Source organism: Mus pahari, chromosome 21 (genome assembly GCF_900095145.1).
Source record: "Mus pahari chromosome 21, PAHARI_EIJ_v1.1, whole genome shotgun sequence".
NCBI lineage: Eukaryota > Metazoa > Chordata > Mammalia > Rodentia > Muridae > Mus > Mus pahari.
The window spans coordinates 32,584,161-32,602,224 of NC_034610.1; the positions used below are offsets into that span (position 1 = coordinate 32,584,161).

The 18,064-nt window shown below is 46.3% G+C and overlaps 1 protein-coding gene across 2 annotated transcripts in view; it reads right to left on the reverse strand.

The window, feature by feature from the left end:
• Positions 1-6,614: 6,614 nt before the first annotated feature.
• Positions 6,615-18,064, reverse strand: part of Ust (uronyl 2-sulfotransferase) — a 290,831-nt gene continuing 279,381 nt past the window's right edge. The window contains exon 8 of one of the 2 annotated variants that reach the window (XM_021221310.2): positions 6,615-9,581. In XM_021221310.2, the coding sequence (XP_021076969.1) occupies positions 9,298-9,581 (284 nt within the window). In that variant the 3' untranslated portion in view covers positions 6,615-9,297. The remainder of the gene's footprint in view (positions 9,582-18,064) is intronic. The other variant, XM_029533013.1, reaches the window with a different exon arrangement.

Genomic DNA, 18,064 nt, shown 5'->3' on the forward strand with positions numbered 1-18,064 from the left:
CTCCTCCTTTCCCTTCCTCTCCTCCTCTCCTTCTCCTCCTCCTCCTCCTCTTCTTCTTCTCCTCCTTCTTCTTCCTCCTTCTCTTCCTCCTCCTCCTTCTCCTCCTCCTTCTCCTCCTCCCTCTCCTCCTCTTCCTCTTCTTCTTCCTCTTCTCCCCCTCCTTCTTCTTCCTCCTCCCTTCCCTCCTTCTACCCTCCCCTCCTTCTCTCCTCTTCTTCTCCCTCCCTCCTTTTCCTCCCCCTCCCTCCATCTCCTCTCTCTCCTCCTGCCCTCCCCTTCCACCTCCTCCTCCTCTTCCTCCTCCTTTGTCACAGCTATGATATGATTTCTAAGAATGAGAATCAGGACTTCAGAAGTACTGGATTATATACTGCCAGATTTTAACTTTTTTTTTTTTTTAATAAGACTTTTCCTCTTGACAGCCGGACATGATGGTGCATGCCTTTGATGTCATTACTCAGGTGGCTCAGGCAAGGGAAGCAGGAGTTCAAGGCAGGACTTTGTCCTAAAAGGCATGAAAATAGAAACAAAACAACCCCCCTTTTGTGTACAACCTCTGTGAATTCACTTCAATTTTCATCATTGCTGTTGTTATTAATAGGACCCTCAGTCAAGGTACTCTAAAGAGGTCAGAGGGAACAAGTTATGATGTAGGGCAGGCAAAGGGGCTTAGAGGGTTAAGGCACTTGTGGCCAAGATGATGATGTGGCCTGAGTTTGATTCCCAGAACCTACTTACCAGGAGGAGAGAACTGACTCCTGGAAGTTGTCCTCTGACTTACATACAGGAGCTGTGGTACCTCATATACCCACTGTTAGTTGAAAACTGCTTGTTCCTGGACAGATCATGCCAAGACAGCCCAGCTCCCACGAAAGAAGTCCTTTATTGAAAGAGGGGGAGAGACGAGGGAGAGGAAAAAGAGAGATGGCTCAGGATGTTTTTCTTTTATCTAGATCGTGAAGTAGGTAACATAGGTGATGCAGGTGAGGCCTGGGCAGGGAGTGTGCAGCGGTTGCCATGGCAACAGATGCAGGAGGGTCCTCGTTACCTAGGGACGATGTCATCACTGGATTCAGAGGCTGGCTGTAAACAGCTTCTGATGCTAACACCCACACACATTTACACATGCCTACATACACACAATAAATAAATACATGTAATAAATAAATGCAATAAAAAGCTGTATCAAGAGGGAAATCCTAGATCTCAGTTAGGTCAAGACCTCCCAAAGGCTTAGAGAAAAATCAAAATCCATAGTGGTTTGTCTTGGATAAAGCATAGTAGTTAGAACAGCAGAGGCCAGGCCAGGAGGGCAAGTCCTGGTTTCCCCTCTGCCTCACGGGTAGTTCAATGAGCCTGTCCGTGTGGACTGGGGTCCCACTTCAGAAGCACTGCTTCCTATAGACTGATCAGTGTCTTGGGCACCAGTCTTATAGACCTGAGGGACTGGGTACACATGAACCTGGACGTACAGGAATAATACATTCCTGAGCTCCAGCTTGCTGGCCTAGGAAGAACTATATCTCTTCTTACAGCATTTAGGGCTGAGGGGAGGTGGTGGCAGCAGAGACTCAATGGCAGAGGTGGCTTGTATATATTACTGTACCTTCTAGCTAGGCTGATTTCAACCCAAGGAAGTCAATTCACTCCAATATGTGGTAACAGACTTGGCGGGATTTGAACCCTGGACTTTTCTGTAGATCAGTCTATGTCCTGGTTTTGTGCAACTGCTCCAGGCTGAACCTCCTAGCCACTGTGCCGTGTCTGGCGGACCCATCCTGCAGGCTGTCTGTCTTCAGGACTGGAATCAAAGGCATGTGACAAGTCAGCGCCCAATGTTCTGGCAGCCACACCATGGACAGACGGCTGCACGCCTGCTCAAAATGTACAGTGTCTGGCAAAAGCCAGATTGAAGATCGATAACCTCAGCAGCCAAGATTCCAAAAGGAAAAACTGAGCTCAGAGTTTTTCCCTTTGTAGTGATTTTTCTTCCTTTTTTTTTTCTTTTCTTTTCTTTCCTTTTACTTTTTTTTTTTTTTAAAAGGGAATCCCTGTGCTTCAAGGCAAAATTCAAAATGCATAGTGGTCAGCGCATGATTCCTTGACCCGTGAACATTTCTGTGGGTCTGGGGCTTCCTTGTGAATCAGTAGCAGCCTTGAGAGCTACGAGCCAAGCCTGCCCTAGGCAGAAAGGAATTCTGCAGAGGGAAACTGGGAGGAGGCTTGAGAGCTCCCGACCTGGTTAGCCTCCCGTTGTGTCTTCCAGAGATTGTCTGCACTCAATGTCAACTAGCGTCTGTGTTTTTTATGAGCTGCATTTTGAGTCAGCTTTTTCGAGGTGGGTTTTTCTAAACGCCTTATAAGAACTGGGATGGGAGTCTTCATTTTGCACGTTAAGAGAGGGAAGAGTGAAACGGGCAAACCGGACTCAGATGTATTTACCGAGAATAAGAGCATGGGCTGGAGGTGTGGCTGAGGGTGTTGAGGGCTTTGCTGTGTAAGCATGGAGAACTGAGTTCCATCAGAAGCACCCACATCAATGCCTGACAGCAGTGTCTGTAACCTAAGCCAGGAGGAGACGGAGAGCTGTCCACCCCAGAGACTCTCAAGACTGCTAGGAGTGGAAATACTGAGGTCTGGGTCTGGAGAGGAAGCGTCTCCTGAAAGATAAAGGCAGAGAGAGTGGGCGACATCACGGGGTGACAGCACCAAGCCAACGGCTTAATTGAAATCCCTGAGACCTACAAGGTCGAAGGAGAGAATGGATTCCAGCCAGTTGTTTTCTGACATCCATACCCACGCACCCAAAACACATATTAAAATGTGTAGTTAAAAATGAGAATAAGATAAGGTAGAAACCATAGAAAGAGACAGCTCTGCCCTACCCAGGTACACACACCCACATCACCCATGCACTGAAAGGAGAAGAAATGAGAAACCCCCTCGTTAAACCTCACCCTTTAAAACAAGGAGAGCATTCTAATACGGAGCATTGTGGCCGTCTTGGATGGTCTGTCTGAGAACTGACACAGCCTTCCTTGGAGGATAGGAGCTAGGTTGGCAGTCTTAACTCCAGGAGTGCCCAGAGTGTGCCCGAGTCCATAAAACTGGAGGGTGGCAGGTGGTCCTGGGAGTGGCTGGCTGTGACTTATTTTTCCTCTGGGTTTTGGTCAGTAGTTAAAGGCAGGAGAGATGGCTCAATCAGTTAAGTGTTTACCTCCAAGCATAAGGACAAGAGTTTATCTCTAGAACCCACTTGGGAACAAAACAAAAGACCAAGCCGGGCGTGGTGGTGTTCCTATAATCTCAGTGCAAAGGAGGCAGACAGTGAAGCCCTGGGGTGAAGGGGTGACGTTTTCACAGTGAGACCTTCTCTCGGAAAAGCAGGTGGATGGGTTGGGGCTGGAGGGATAGTTTAATGCGTAGACGCGTGTGGGTACAACACCGCTGAGTTTGCTTGCTGGGAGCCACGTAGCGGTGGACAAAGAGAACTGACCCCACAGTGTTGTCCTCTGAGCTCTCCACATGTGCCTCGGCATGCACCTACCCCCTCTGCCTCTACAACAATAATGAACAGATGGAAATGTACAGGAAGACAATGAATGGGGCCTGAGACTCTAGAAAGGATGCTTGTAGGATGTCCTCTGGTCACCACATGGCCTCACTGTACAAGTGTATGTTCCCAATGACCATACACACACACACACACACACACACGGGGCCAGGGGAGGGTTTGGCCTTAATGAGAAATATTAGTGTATGATACATTTGCCTCTCTGCTCTGACACTTGGTTCTCTGCTGGCAAGTGAGGTGGTCCAGCCAGCTCTGATACGCTCTACTGCAACTCCAGCTGGGAGCCTTGTCCACAGGCTCTTCTTTCTCCTGGCGGGTGTTCAGTTCTTCTGCTGTGACTTTTCCAAAGGAAGCTAGGGGATAATTGGATGAACTGGGTCCCCTCAAATACACGTTGGCCAAGGGCCTTAGCAAGTTAAAAGGAGGGTTTTTAGGGTGCAGCCTGACGCCAGGTGACCAGATACAGACATGTGACCACACGGAAAGAGGGCAATGTAAAGACAATGGAGTAGTCATCCACCTTCCAAGGAGCGGCTTCAAAAGAAACTGGTACTGTCAACATCTTCATCTTGGCCTTCCAGTCTCCATGTTGAAGATGCCCATACAGTGGTACTTTGTTATGGGAGCTCAAGATAACACACTGGGCTCCAGCAACTTTTCTTGACTTTGAGAGAGGTACTCTATGTTTTTCTTTTGAGGTTTTATTTTACTATTTTACTTAGAAAACAAGGTCTCATCATGTAGCTTTAGCAGTGTTAGAATTCACTACACAGGCCAGGTTGCCTTCCTATCGCTGATATTAAAGACATGTGCCTTCTCATACGGTTTTCTTAATAGGCCTGGTTTTAGCCTAGAGCAGGCTTTCTTGCATCAGGATTATCAAGTATTTTGTTTACTTTTTACACGTGTCTTTATTGTCAGCAAAAGAAAGTAAGCAATGAAGCTATACTTCCTTGAAGGCAACTTTACCAGTTCGACCCTGCTTTTAAAAATAGTGATGGATCTGTCTTTGATGATACACTGTCGTGAGGGTTAATTTTCATTGTCAACTTGACTGAAGGTGCAATTACCTGGAAACACACCCAGAGGTATGTCTATGAGGGAATTCCTAGGGAGGTTTGATGGCGAAGGAAAGCCCACCTTGGATGTTACTTCTGCTATTCCATGGCTGTAAAAAAGGACAGGGGAAGAAGCGAGCAGAGAGAAGCAGAGGGCGCCGGTGTTCATGTCTTCCTGCTTCCCGACGCCAGGGTCATGTGACCAGGTTCTTAGGCTTGTCTCCCCTCTCCCACCACTGCTTCCTGACATGACAACACGTAGGACTATCTTCCCTCAAAGGAGGAGCCCAAACAAAGGGCTTTTGCTATTCAAAGAAGAATAGGTAAGGAATGCACAGATTATATATATATATATATATATATATATATATATATATATATATATATATATGATGAAAACCAAATAGTTCCATTTGTAAAGAACTTTAGATCAAGCAGGCAGAGCAGATGTGGTACAGCCTGCTTCTTCTTCTTCTTCTTCTTCTTCTTCTTCTTCTTCTTCTTCTTCTTCTTCTTCTTCTTTTTTGTAGTGCTCTGAATTTCAAATTTCGTTCAGTCCAATTCAATTGCCTGAGTTATAGAAGAAAGCAGTGACGAGCCCTCCCCCACTTCCCACCTGTTAAGGAGATGCTCCGATTTCTTAGCTAAATTATGTTCTTACCAAAACAGACTTCTTTCCTTTCACTCAATACCCAGATTCTGATTCTTTTACACACCAGTCAGTCACCCGCAACTGGAATACAGTGACCAACATCTAGAAAGCACTGGGGTCCCTGTCTCTCCCCACCCCTCCTTATCTCTCTAAGTTCCATTGAACCACAACATTAACATTTCCCAGGGCGGCATCTGAGTTAGGGTCTCTGTTGCTGTGATGAAAACACCATGACCGAAGAGCATGTCGAGGAGGAAAGGGTTAGTGTAGCTTACACTTCCTACATCACTGTTCATTCCCAAAGGAAGTCAGGACAGGAACTCAAGGGCAGGAAACTGGAGGCAGGAGCTGATGAGGCAGCCATGGAGGGGGGTTACTTACTGAATTGCTTCGCGTGTGGCTGGCTGCTCAGCCTGCAGTCTTGTTCTTACAGAACTCAGGACAGCAGACCAGGGATGGCCCCACCCACCATGGGGTGAGTCCTCCAAGAAATTGCCTTACAGCTGGATCCGATGGAGGCATTCCCTCAACTGAGGGTCCTTCCTCTCTGATGATTCTAACGTGTGTCAAGTTGACCCACAAAACCAGCCAGTACAGGTGGCATTTCTGACACGAAGACTACTCACTGGCCAGGCAGAGGTTCGGCCCATCTGTGATTCTGATGCGCTTACACAGAGAGATGTGGTATGTCCTTCCTTTCCTACCTCATGGGATACATTGTAGATACTTTCTGTGGTTTAAATGAGAAGTGCACCTCCTGCCCCATATATGTGTGTATTTGAAAACTGGGTCCCCACTTGGTGACACTGTTGGGGTTGGCTATGGAACCTTTAGGACGTGCAGCCTTGCTAGAGGAAGTGCCTCACTATGGGTCTTTGTCCCAGTTCCACTCTCTGATAAAATGTGATGTAAGCTTTCTGTTCCTGCCGCCATGGCTGCCTGTTGCTATGCCTTCCACACCCACATAGCAGCAGAAACTAAGAGACGGCCTTTTCCCCTTAAGGGGTGTTTTTGCTTTTTGTGTTTTATCACAGCAACTGAAAAGGAAAAGTAACTAACACTGTTCTCATAGTCTACGTAGCAGCTGGACAGCAGGCCAATCAGCACAGACTAAAGCAGCCAACGTTTTAGTGTTTTACACATACAACTAGATGAATGAACGGCTAGCTCAAGGTTTCTAGCTTATCGTGTTTTTGGTGTGTGCGTGTGTTTGCATGCATGTGCGGCATGCATGCTGACATTTGTTTCTTATTGGAGGGGCGGGTCATATAGTTGCAAGGATGAAAGTTGATAGAATTTTCAAAGACACACTTAAAAAAAAAAAAGACATCTTGAAGAAGGAGGGAAGTCTTTAATTTCCAGCTACCAAAATAACAGAAAAAAAAAAAGGTCAACTTATTTATATATTCATTTATTTCTATGGGTAATGAATAAATTAAGGAACACCACCTCAGACACAGATTGGTTTGTATTATAGCTAAACTAATGCTTTAGTTCCATATATATTTTTGAACTCCCATCAATGTCAAACACCATTTTTTAATACTTAAAAAAAAAAAAAAAAAACAGACTCACGAGCACTTTACAGCATTCAAGGAGAGCCAGCCGAGGGTTCATGAGAATATTTTTTCCTTTAAAAAAACACCCATCCAACCAAAATAAAATCATTTTAATTAACTCCTTCCTGAGTAACTAAAACCTTGGAATGTGCTGAAAGGTTATAATAAATAAGGCGAGGACCAACTAGCTTAAAATGTATTTTCTTTTTAAATTAAACTATGTAAAATGTACAATATATTTCATGAAGTACAAACTATGATGGGCCAGGGCCCAAGCGAGCTGATGAAGTACTTTGACTCTTTTAGGGTGTAGGGGCAGTGTGCTAGGCCAAGATTCCAGGAGGGTCCTGCAACCAGTCAGCCAACCCCTTCTCCCGTGGTGTGACAGTGGCCATGGGTGGCAATCTGAACACACAGCAAGTGCTGTGCGCACTTCTAGAAAGCAGGGGACCTTTATGAGTGACCAGCTGTCCCGACGTTTGGACAACAGCCGAGAAAGCCTAGCTAACGCAGCTTTATCTTTGACTGTGGGATCTCAGTCAGCTAGCATCCCCATCACTGTGTCCGTACTACCATGGAGATGACTTACAAAGCCCCAAACTGCAGTCCTCATACTTGGTTGGAGAATGGTAGCAAGTGTTTTCTATGTTGCTCTTCAAAGTCTGATTAATGGAAAAGCCCAGCTCTCTCTCAACAGGACAAAGGCTATTTCCCCCTCTTTGAACAGCCCCCTTATCCACTTCCTGTCCCAGTTCCCTGAGGCAGAAAGGAGGCCCATGAATGGCCAGGGCTAGACTTCTCTACCTCTGTGGTCCCTGCCTTCCCTTTGAGCAGGGACCTGTCTTAATGTATTTCATGATGAAGGAGCTTCAGCACAGACCGGACAGTTTTTCAGATGACGGGCTTTAGACCTTGGCCAGTGTCCAGTTTTAGTGAAGGAAGAAGAAAAAAATTCTAGAGAGACTTGATGGTTTCTGCAAAGTACAAACTGTGTGCCTGGTGTGCCAAGCCAGAGTCTTGTTTACCTTAAGCACTTCTAAGTCACTTAGCTAGTGTTCTTCAATGGCAGTCTCTAGGGTAAACCCCAGGCAGACACAAGTTGTCGCCAAATGTCCTTCCCGCTGCCACCACTGCAGTCTGGCTTCTCTAGTTGCATTCTATCAACCAGTAAGAATATGAAATTTTAAATTTTTCATGACTTTAGAAAAAAAAAGACACAATTCAGTAATTAAAGGAGCAGAGCATCATGGGTAGTGGAGAGGTGTCAGGAGTAAATAGATGCAAGGACTATTTTGGTGCAAAAGAATTGCCCAGTGTTTACTCAGATCATGTTGGGACACCAACCTACTCTATCCTAGCCAAGCAGAGTCCTGCCCAGGCACCATTTGTGGCATTGAGGTCTCTGGCACTGGTGTCCCTGGGAAGGGTTATGGGGGCAAACAGGTTCTATAAGAAAATGGTTCTACTGTTGCTAAGGCAGGACTTGGAGCCCTTAGTTAACAAACACAACAGCTCCTGCAGGTCTAAAAGGAATGAAAGATGGCAAGTTCTGCAGAACCCCATTGGCTATGAGTGTGCTTTCGGGACCGCACACGGTGTGCAATCCAGCTAAGGATTCCTGCCACACATATCAAGGTCAGAAGTCAGTCAGTTTCTGGCACTTGCACGTGCAACAGCGAGGTCCTTACGTTTGATCTGCCCTGCCAGCACTTGACATAACAAGCTGACGCCTTCCCGAGTATGCCTTCCGAGCAGAGCGATACTTGGGAATGGAAGTTCTCAGTGGAGCTTACGGTGCGCACAGCTTGATCTCGGCAAGCTTCCCTAGCTCTGATTTGTTGAGAAGGTGGGTGCTGGACACTGACTTGTTCTCTCAGAGATAAGTACTATGTTCTTGGTGACAGTGTCGCCTTGAGAGAGGCAGCATTCTACCGACCGGGTGAGGTGGGGGTGGGGGGCAGAGACCCCAGAACCAGTGGATTCCTCCCTCTTGTCCTCCTCCTACTCCTAGATGCTTCTAGATCCCTTCCTCTCTGAGATGGTCGTTTCTACAAGATACACGTCTGGATATCTTTACCATGGATGTAATATTTTTGGAGCCATTTTACAAATGATAAAATGACTAAGATGGAGGGTATATCTCTCTCTCTCTCTTCTTTCACTGAAAGTGGCGGGTAGGGGACCGGGGAAGGCCATTTTCTGAAGAGGTGCCTTGTGGTAGAGCCATCTAGTGTATCTGGGAACACCTCAAGGAGAGAAGAAAAACCACACAGAATAAAATTAAACAAATAAAACCCGCAAAACCGGGCATCTCCCAATGACCCCAACATGTGGGAATGTTTTGTTCTTTTTAATGCACCCGAGCATTAGTGAAAGTCCCTTCAGAATTTCTTTTCCCCAAAGAACTTTGTAAAAGGAGGGGGATGAAGCCACAGAAGCAATCTGGTGCAGGCATCACCTCTTATAAATATCTTCTAGCCATTTTTCGTCGTCTTGCTCCTCCTCATCGATTGGCTCCTCCGTCTCCAGAGGCGTGGGGATGAAGAACTGTGGTCTCAGGGGAGGTCTGCTCGCGCGAGACTTCAGTCCGAGCTTGCGCTTGAGCAGGTGGAACTGTTCTTTGACATAGTGGTAGAACTCGTACTCATATCTCATTCTCTGGTAGAGAATCTGTACCGCCTCGGGGGAGGGGACAGTTTTCCTCACGGTCACAGTCATGTTGCCAAGTTTCCTGTGCTCTGGAAAAGAACCAGGGAGCCCATGAGCAACTATCCAGGAAGCCTTGTTTCAGGAGTAACCAGGCTGTATGAGACTGCCTGGTATTGGACATCCAACCAAGAGGAGAAAATGTCACCATGGGATACCTCATTTCTAGGCTTATTTGTTTTGGTGGTTTAGAAAGAGTGGGCCCCCATAGACTCATGTGTTTGAATGCTTGACCCATAGGGAGTGGCACTATTAGGAGGGTGTGTGTCACTGTGGGCTTGGGCTTTTAGGTTTCATATGTTCAAGCTACACTCAGTGTGGCACACAGCCCCCTGCTGCCGCCTACGGATGAGGAGCAGAACTCTCAGATCCTTCTCCAGTACTACACATGCCCGCGTGTTGCCATGTTTGCCGCCATGATGATAATGGACTAAACCTCTGAATCTGTAAGCCAATCCCAGTTAAGTGATTTCCTTTACAAGAGTGTCATGGTCACTGTGTCTTTTCACAGCAACGGAAACCCTAACACATGTTCATCATCTCCTCCAGTTTGTTCTTAACTAGGTAAAAGGTGGGGGAAGGAGGTTCTAGCCCCTTGAAAGGTTTAGGAGAGATGGATGATCATGTTGGAGTTGGAGGGTAGCTTGCCAGCACAGGGAGACCCTACACTAATGAAAAAAACAAAAAACTGGTGTGTTTTTTCTTCTGAGAGAGAGGAAGAAGAAAGGAAAAAGGAAAGGAAAGGAAAGGAAAGGAAAGGAAAGGAAAGGAAAGGAAAGGAAAGGAAAGGAAAGGAAAGGAAAGGAAAGGAAAGATTCTTGAGTTTTGTTTTTTGTTTTGTTTTTTTCTTGAGACAGGGTCCATTATATAGTCCTAGCACGTACTATACAGACCAGACCGGCTCCTGCCTCTCAGAGGTCCACCTGCCTCTGCTCCCCACGCTGCTGGAATGAAAGGTGTGCACCCACCACGCCAGGCTAGATTCTCGTGATTTCTACCATTTAATTTATTAGTTAAATATTTTGAGCCAGACTGTTCTAAAATGAATCTGAAGAATTACAAAAACTATGCAGGCAGCCATTGGTTAAATATTTGGGACAATTCCACAGAGAAGGAACGCAGGCAGCAAAGACATTTGGGGGAGACAACTTTCCGTTTGCCCACTGAAGGGCCCTCAGTCAGTGTTCCTGGTCTCTTGCTCATGCTCCTCTTTAAGTCCATTATGCCTGCAGTTTATATCTGTATACTGGGGGAAGGAAGCTAAGCTTCTCAGACAAGCACCAGTCTACGAACAGCGCATCCTGCGCATGGCACTGGCTTCTTGCCTACCTTCATTTGGCAGAGCTGGCATCTGGACTGCCATCTTACATCTCCGGTATGCATTTATCAATTAGCTGAGAACCCAGATGTGGAAAACTGGGTGTTATTTATTAGCCCCTCAGATCCCAAAGGCGAGTAACACTAAAACTATGGTATGCCAGCCTAATGACTTCGGTAGGTAGGCCAACAGACTGTAACCATTCTAGCAGCCAACAAAGAGTTTAGCACGTGACACTGCTCTTAAAGTTACAGTCACAACTATTACTAGGTATGAAACCATTTGGGAATGTTTTGAGTCAAGTCTCTTTAACAAAAAAAAAAAAAAAAAAAAAAAAAAAAAAAAAAAAAAGGATTCAGTGGAATTTAAAATAGTATCCACGGAGTAAGTCCAGTGGATTCTATCTGCTCCCAGATAGCCACAGCTCTGGGAACTGGGTTCAGACCCTTTCAAAGCCTTACTGAACCCACATTTTATAAGGCAAAGAAATCTGCCACACACACACACACACACACACACACACACACACAAATCCATATCCATCCCAAGGGGCTTTTCCATCAAGGTACCCAATTGTTCAAACTGTACCCACTTTTGAGAACCTAGTTAAAAAACACATGGCCGCCTGTTTGTCTGCCAGCTCCTCAGACCTGGCGGATAAGGCAGAAGAGCTGCCCCCTTCCAGCTACAAGAGTTTAGAAAGACTCTTTCTTGGGTAGCAAGAGACCCCTAAGTGTACTTCCATTTCCTTAGTTTTGTCACTCTCTGTGGTCTCTCCTCTAACTCCCTCACAGAACACGAGGACAATGACAGCTGCTTTGGAGGGATTTGTCCTTCCTTTTAATCAAATTTCGGTTTTACATTAATATCCAATTCTTGCTTCATTTACCTTTCCTTTTATCCTTTCAGTCACTCTCACTGTTCTGTTAATCTCTCTCTCTCTCTCTCTCTCTCTCTCTCTCTCTCTCTCTCTCTCTCTCNCACACACACACACACACACACACACACACAGACACACACACACACCGCTTTTTTCCACCAAAACTCATTTTTTGTGGGGTGGGGATATAGCAAGGATTTGGGTGTCCCAGGCTGGCCTTGAACTTGCTAACAGCAGCTGAGATGACCGTAAACTTAGGATCCGTCTGCCTCCACCTCCCCAGTGCTGAGATTACAGCTGTACACCATCACACCCAGTTTTTAAGGTGCTGGGAATTGAATCCTGGGTCTCGTGAATGCCAGGGAACTACTCTGTTTGTTGAGCTACATCATCACTGTGTCTTAAAGAGACCCTTGTCTCCATGCTTCTCTGGTGCCTTTCTGTCCTTACCACCACAGCTCAACTTCTTGAAGAGCTGTATACATTTGTTATGACCTGATTTTCAACATCCACAAGTTGGGTCCTTTAAGTTTTTCCTTTCTCTTCCCCAAATACTTCATTCAAATAGTTCCTTGCTGGTCACTCTGTGGACCCTCTGCTGGCCCTCACAGGGCAAAACCATACACCGCATACCTTCTTGAACCACACCCCCCTCATTTGGTACCTGTCACATCTTTTGCCTTGTCTCTCTGATTGCCTCCATCCCATTCTTTGCATCTCTCTTCTTCTTCAGTTTATCTTTTAAATGCTAAGTCCTAAAAAATTCCATTAATTTGGGGCTGGAGAGATGGCTCAGTGGTTAAGAGCACTGACTGCTCTTCCAGAGGTCTTGAGTTCAATTCCCAGAACCACATGATGGCTCACAACCATCTATAAGGGGATCCGACGCCCCCCAGAACCACATGATGGCTCACAACCATCTATAAGGGGATCCGATGCCCTCTTCATGTCTGAAGACAGCTACAGTATACTCATATACATAAAATAAGAAGTCTTTAAAAATTAATTTAGCATGTGTGTGTGTGTATGTGTGTGTGTATACACCTACGTGGACAAATATATGTACCACAGTGCATGCGTGGAAGTCAGAGGACAATTTTAGGGAGCCCATTCTAACTCCTTCCACCATGTGAGCCTCTGGGATCGGACTCGGATTGTCAGGCTTTGTGACAAATGCTTTCCCCACTGAGCCTTCTCCTTGGCCCATGATAACAGCTTTTCAAGCTTTTGTTTCTCCAGAGCTAGAAAGCAGACTATAAGGTTAATGAAGCTGCCAGGAAGCGTTCTATTTGCAGGCAATGGAGGCTTAGACTTTGTCACTGACAGGAAATACCTTTTAGGGGTTAGAGTTATGCCCCTGGATGCTGTACTTGATTTGCTATTCTCAGCAACTCCGAGCAGTATCATTATATAGAATACATATATCATGACCTTTCTTTTCAGTGGGGATATGCAATAAGCGCATAGGTCATTCAGCAAAAAGGGTCACATGACAAGGAAGTAAATGGCAGAGGAAGATTTGAATCTGGGTCCTCCCTGATGTTGAGGGTTTCCCCTAACCCATACGCACTGGGCCATAATATAAATCCCAACCAACTCTGCTTGTGTGAGAAAACAGGGGCTAAACTCCAATTCCAAGAAGAAAATCAGAGTCCTCCTGAGCAAGCATTTCCTATGGCAACCCCTCCCTCCCTTAGCAAGAGCCAGTCAGGCTACAGTAGCAGGGTCAAGATACATAGAGATAAATCCTGCAGAGGTTCGATAACTTAGCCATCCTGTTTGTCAGGTGGTTTTGTCCCCATGTTCAGTTCCTGCAGAGTACACCAGAAATGCCGTTTTAAAAATATTAACTTGCTGACCCGTATGGAAATTTCTCAAGCTTTCTGTAACTGCAATAAATACCCTGTACCCTTAGACTCAGGGAGCTTACTCTGACCCGTTGCAATGGGGACGGTGAGAGATCTTGCCCAAGAGAGCTCTTAAAAAAGGCCCTTATGTGTTTGTATTGGGATTGGCTCCTTGGTCGTTTTTTTTGGGGGGTCCCTGCAACTTGGGCATAACAACAAATAGTTCGGTTTCCATAGGCCTACCTAAAGTATCCAGCATCATTTGGGAAGACCAGAGGTTAGTTTGCCTTATGCAGTCAACAGTGAATTTTCCTTTCTTCATTTTTCCTTCCTTATGTGCACATGTGTGCACTGTGTAGAGGCAGGGCACAGCCTGTGGGAGTCAGTTCTTTCCTTTCACCGTGAGGGTCCTGGGACTCAAACTCAGGTCTCAAGGCTTGTCAGTGAGTGCCTTAACCTGCGGAGTCATCCCACCAGTCCAGCAATAGAGAACACTTCAAATCACATTTCAAAAGCACCCTGTCATGCATTTTTTTCCTGCAGGGAATTCAGTACCGCGGCTAAGCCTTCCTGGCTTTTGCAAAACACTGGCTATTCTTTCCAAACAAAACAAACTTGCTTAAACAGTGGAATTAAGTCTCTTCTCTGACTGTAGGTACACACAACGCCGGGGGATTTTTGTTGTTATTGCTTCTTTTTTTTTAAGAGCATCACTGTTTCCGGCACGAACCTACTACACTTTAGAGATCCACACTTGGTCAGTGAGATGGCCCCGTGGTAGAAGTGCTTGCTAGTCAAATCAGGTTGGAGCTTCGGAGCTTGACTGCCAGAACCCATGGTGGAGGGGGAGCAGCCACTCGCGGAGGAAGCTGTCCTCCGGTCTCCGCAGGTGCACTGTGCACCCACACTCACAAACATACAACATACACACTAATAAGCGATGAATAAAAAGCAGCGCTTGCAGTTGGCATTCTTTGGGAAGCATGAGGGCCCTTGGTAGGCAGTCCCAGGCCTCAGACAATGAGCCTTAAGATGTGAAGCCCTCACTCGTGGGCACCCTTTGCTAACTTCCAGGAGTGTGTGACTCTACTGCTCAGGGAGGGCATTAGCCGAAGAAGAATCCAAGCCAGAACACTTTCCATGAAGGCAGGAGTGGGGGTGGCACTGGGGGTGGCACTGTCAGACCAAGGACAGCCTGGCAGTGTGTCTGCCCCATGGAGAATTGGTTTAGAAATTAATTATAAGGACTTGCCCTATTTCATATGGAATCTGAATTTCTGGCTTTTCTTGGAGGAGGGTCTAGTCTCAGCACGACTATCCCCCTGAGGGACACGGTGCACTCAGACTCCAGGTCCCAGCTCTTTTTTTTTTTTTATGTTGCCTTCCTCTTTACCACAGAGAAACTCTCCAGTCCTCCTGCTACGAAGGCTTCGCAACTCTGGGGTTGTTGTATAAACCCAGAAAGCAAGTATTTTCTGTTAATGCTCCAGTCAGGCCTCCCTGGTACGTCCACTGCCACCTTCCCAACTCTTTTTGCAAATATTTATTGAGCAGTAGTTTGGTACCAGGTGCAGGAGCTGCAAAAGGTGAATGGGACATTGTCCCCAGACATTCTGACAGCTTGCCATGTGCCAGGCTCTGTGAGATACGTACACACACCTTTGATTTTGTGACACCCCCCCCCCCCAGTGCTCCAGGGTCATTCATCACCTTCATAGGCATGGCTCTCACACCAGAACCTGCTCAGGCTTCCAAAGCTGGAAAACAGAGAAGCCAGACATTGGGTCTCAGACTGGCAAGCTGAGCCAAGTTTCAACTGTGCCCACCCCAAAGTGGAGCGGGTCCCCCGGGCTAAGGGAACACCCTCCCCCTCCCTCAGAACCAGCGGCCACGGGCAGGGGAGGGCAGGGCATTCTGGTTTGCCTCTCAGTTGGATCAGCACTTCATCTCCTGAACTGGTAGAAGCCAAGACTGGTGGACTTTTCATAAATACTATGCAGAAAGATTCATTTTGTATAGCTCGGCGACCTTGGAATTCTCCAGTTTACCCAGGTCACCATCAAGCCACCAAGGACCCTTGAGGGTGCTCAAGGTGTTAAGCCCAGTATGTGACGTCCTGAGACTGGAAAGAAGGCTTTCTGATTCCAGTCTAGCACTTTCTGGCTATATCACAGGCTATTAATTTCCAAATTGAGTGGAAATCTATAACCACCCACTTCTCCTGGCCCAATGTGTACTCTGGCATTAAGGGGATTGGTTCAAAAGAAAGGCTCAAATGTTCTACCTTGGGTGGGGGGAGGCAGTGCTGTTGGGAGCCCAGAAGGATCTGCTGAAAAACTTAGCAACCAGCAAAAGTGTTTTCAGAATGAAAGGGACTGTCTGTCTCAGTGTTAGCTCCCCGGGGCCCATCTCTATGCCTGGAATACAGCAACCTTCCATGAGAGTTTGTTGATTTGAAACCTGCATTTGAAATCCATGGGTAAGACTGGATTAACCCAAAGGGCAACTTTGGGTGTCGATGTTACATAAGCTGTTGCTTGAGAAATTCTCTCCATGTCTAGAAATCTGATGTCTTGAGGTAGGCTAATAGGGAAGGCATGGCTGGTCTGGATGGGGAGTGGAGATCTGCTTTTTTTTTTTTTTGTCTTTCTGTTGAAACCATGTAGTGGTGACAGGTCACTTTGATGAACTTGGTCAAGCTTTAGAACGACTACAGTAAGGTTGCCACACACTTCAGTATCTGTGCAGATGGATCTGCGCCTCTGCCTCCTTACAGTTAACAACTATGTGCTAGGCACATTGTAACTAAATGAACTAAAGGACTCTGAGTACCTCTGGTCAGAGTGACATCTATGTGACTTGATTCTGTTGGGTCAGTGGTGTGCAATGACTTGATTGGCTATTACCTTTGATACTCTTTCATGTTTTCCCCCCATCAGCACAAGAAAAAAAAAAATATATATATGTATATATATATATGAGATGGCATAAGAAAGCATTTCCAGAACAAGGGTGAGGACCAGAGTTCAGATTCCCCGACACACACATAAGAAGCTGGGCAGAACAGGTTGCCTCTCATCCCACTGCACAAGAGGCAGAGACTCAGGGCACATGGTTAGCTAGATTAGTTGAAGTGTCGTACTCTGGGTTCAGCGAGAGACCTTGACTCAATAGATAACGTAGAGGGGGACTAAGAAAGATATCTGACGTTAATTTCTGACTCCACATGTATGCACACTGTACACACACCCACATTTATGCACATTATACACATAGACACATGCAAAAATAGAAGGAGTAAGACAGTCATTCAGAGCACACGCATTTGCTCCATGCGTCAAGGCATCTGCTGTGGTTACACATGGGATCTTTTTGGTCAGCCTTGAGTCATTCCTTGTGGGAGACGTCACATCAGGAATACTGAGGACGTCTTCAGAAAGCCGATCTTTCAGAGGAAGTACTGCCTAACATAGACAAGCCCTACAGGACTTTGGGAACCTCATCCCAGCTCAGCACCATGCTGCTACTGCATTGAATGTAGGGGCCATTGCAAAATGTGCAGGCGGCTGTGTGTCCACACACGGTTCGTTCAGGGAACCACTCTACCCATATTGGGGATCCATGTTCAAACATGATAATAAGTATCGTTCACCAAGAACCCAGCTTGTGTATAAGGCTGTGTGGTAGCAAGCATGACCTGCTTAGCTTCAGCTGAGACTATGAACAGATTATGCTTTTTCTGATCCAGATCTGGAAATTTTGCTAAAGCCACAACTCTCTCCACCTCTGTTGCATTGACATGTTGTTTAGACTGGTTCATAATCTTCGGGACTCTAAAAAGCTCCTTTGATGTAAATAAAAAAGAAATCACAAACCTGCCACTTGGAGCCTCCCCTACCACCCGTCTTAGCCTGTCAAACACATATAATGGAAATACGTTGTTGCCTTGACTCCGGGCCAGAATAAACAATCTGGAAACAGTGTGTAAACCCAGCTGCAGCCGAGGACAGAGGCCTTGCTTTATGACCTTGGAGGGGGCTAACCCAGTGCAAAAGAATCAAACCTCATGGCTGGCTGGAGCTGTGTTTGATACTGGGCAGATGCTGCGTCTCCCCGACTCCGTTTTAGAGAATGAATACTTCATGGGGAGCAGCGGGCCTCCCACTCGCCAACCTAGACTTGTTTTAACCTGCTCCAACAGAGGTCACGTGCAAGAAATGGATATGCGCTTCATAGGAACGCAAGTGAGGTCAAATTTTACCCGGGGTGGAGGCAGGCATCATCAGTAGATAGGCATCATTTTTCAGCTTCTAGTTAGCTAAACAGTGATTGACAAGAGGCCCTGCCACTTTAACAAGTATTCTGTTTTGTTTTTTTTTTTAAATCTGCATTTTATTATTCCCAGGTTAGAAGATTAGACCCAGAAGTTTCTAGCACAGAAAAGAGAGGGAGACTTTCTCAGGTGATGGG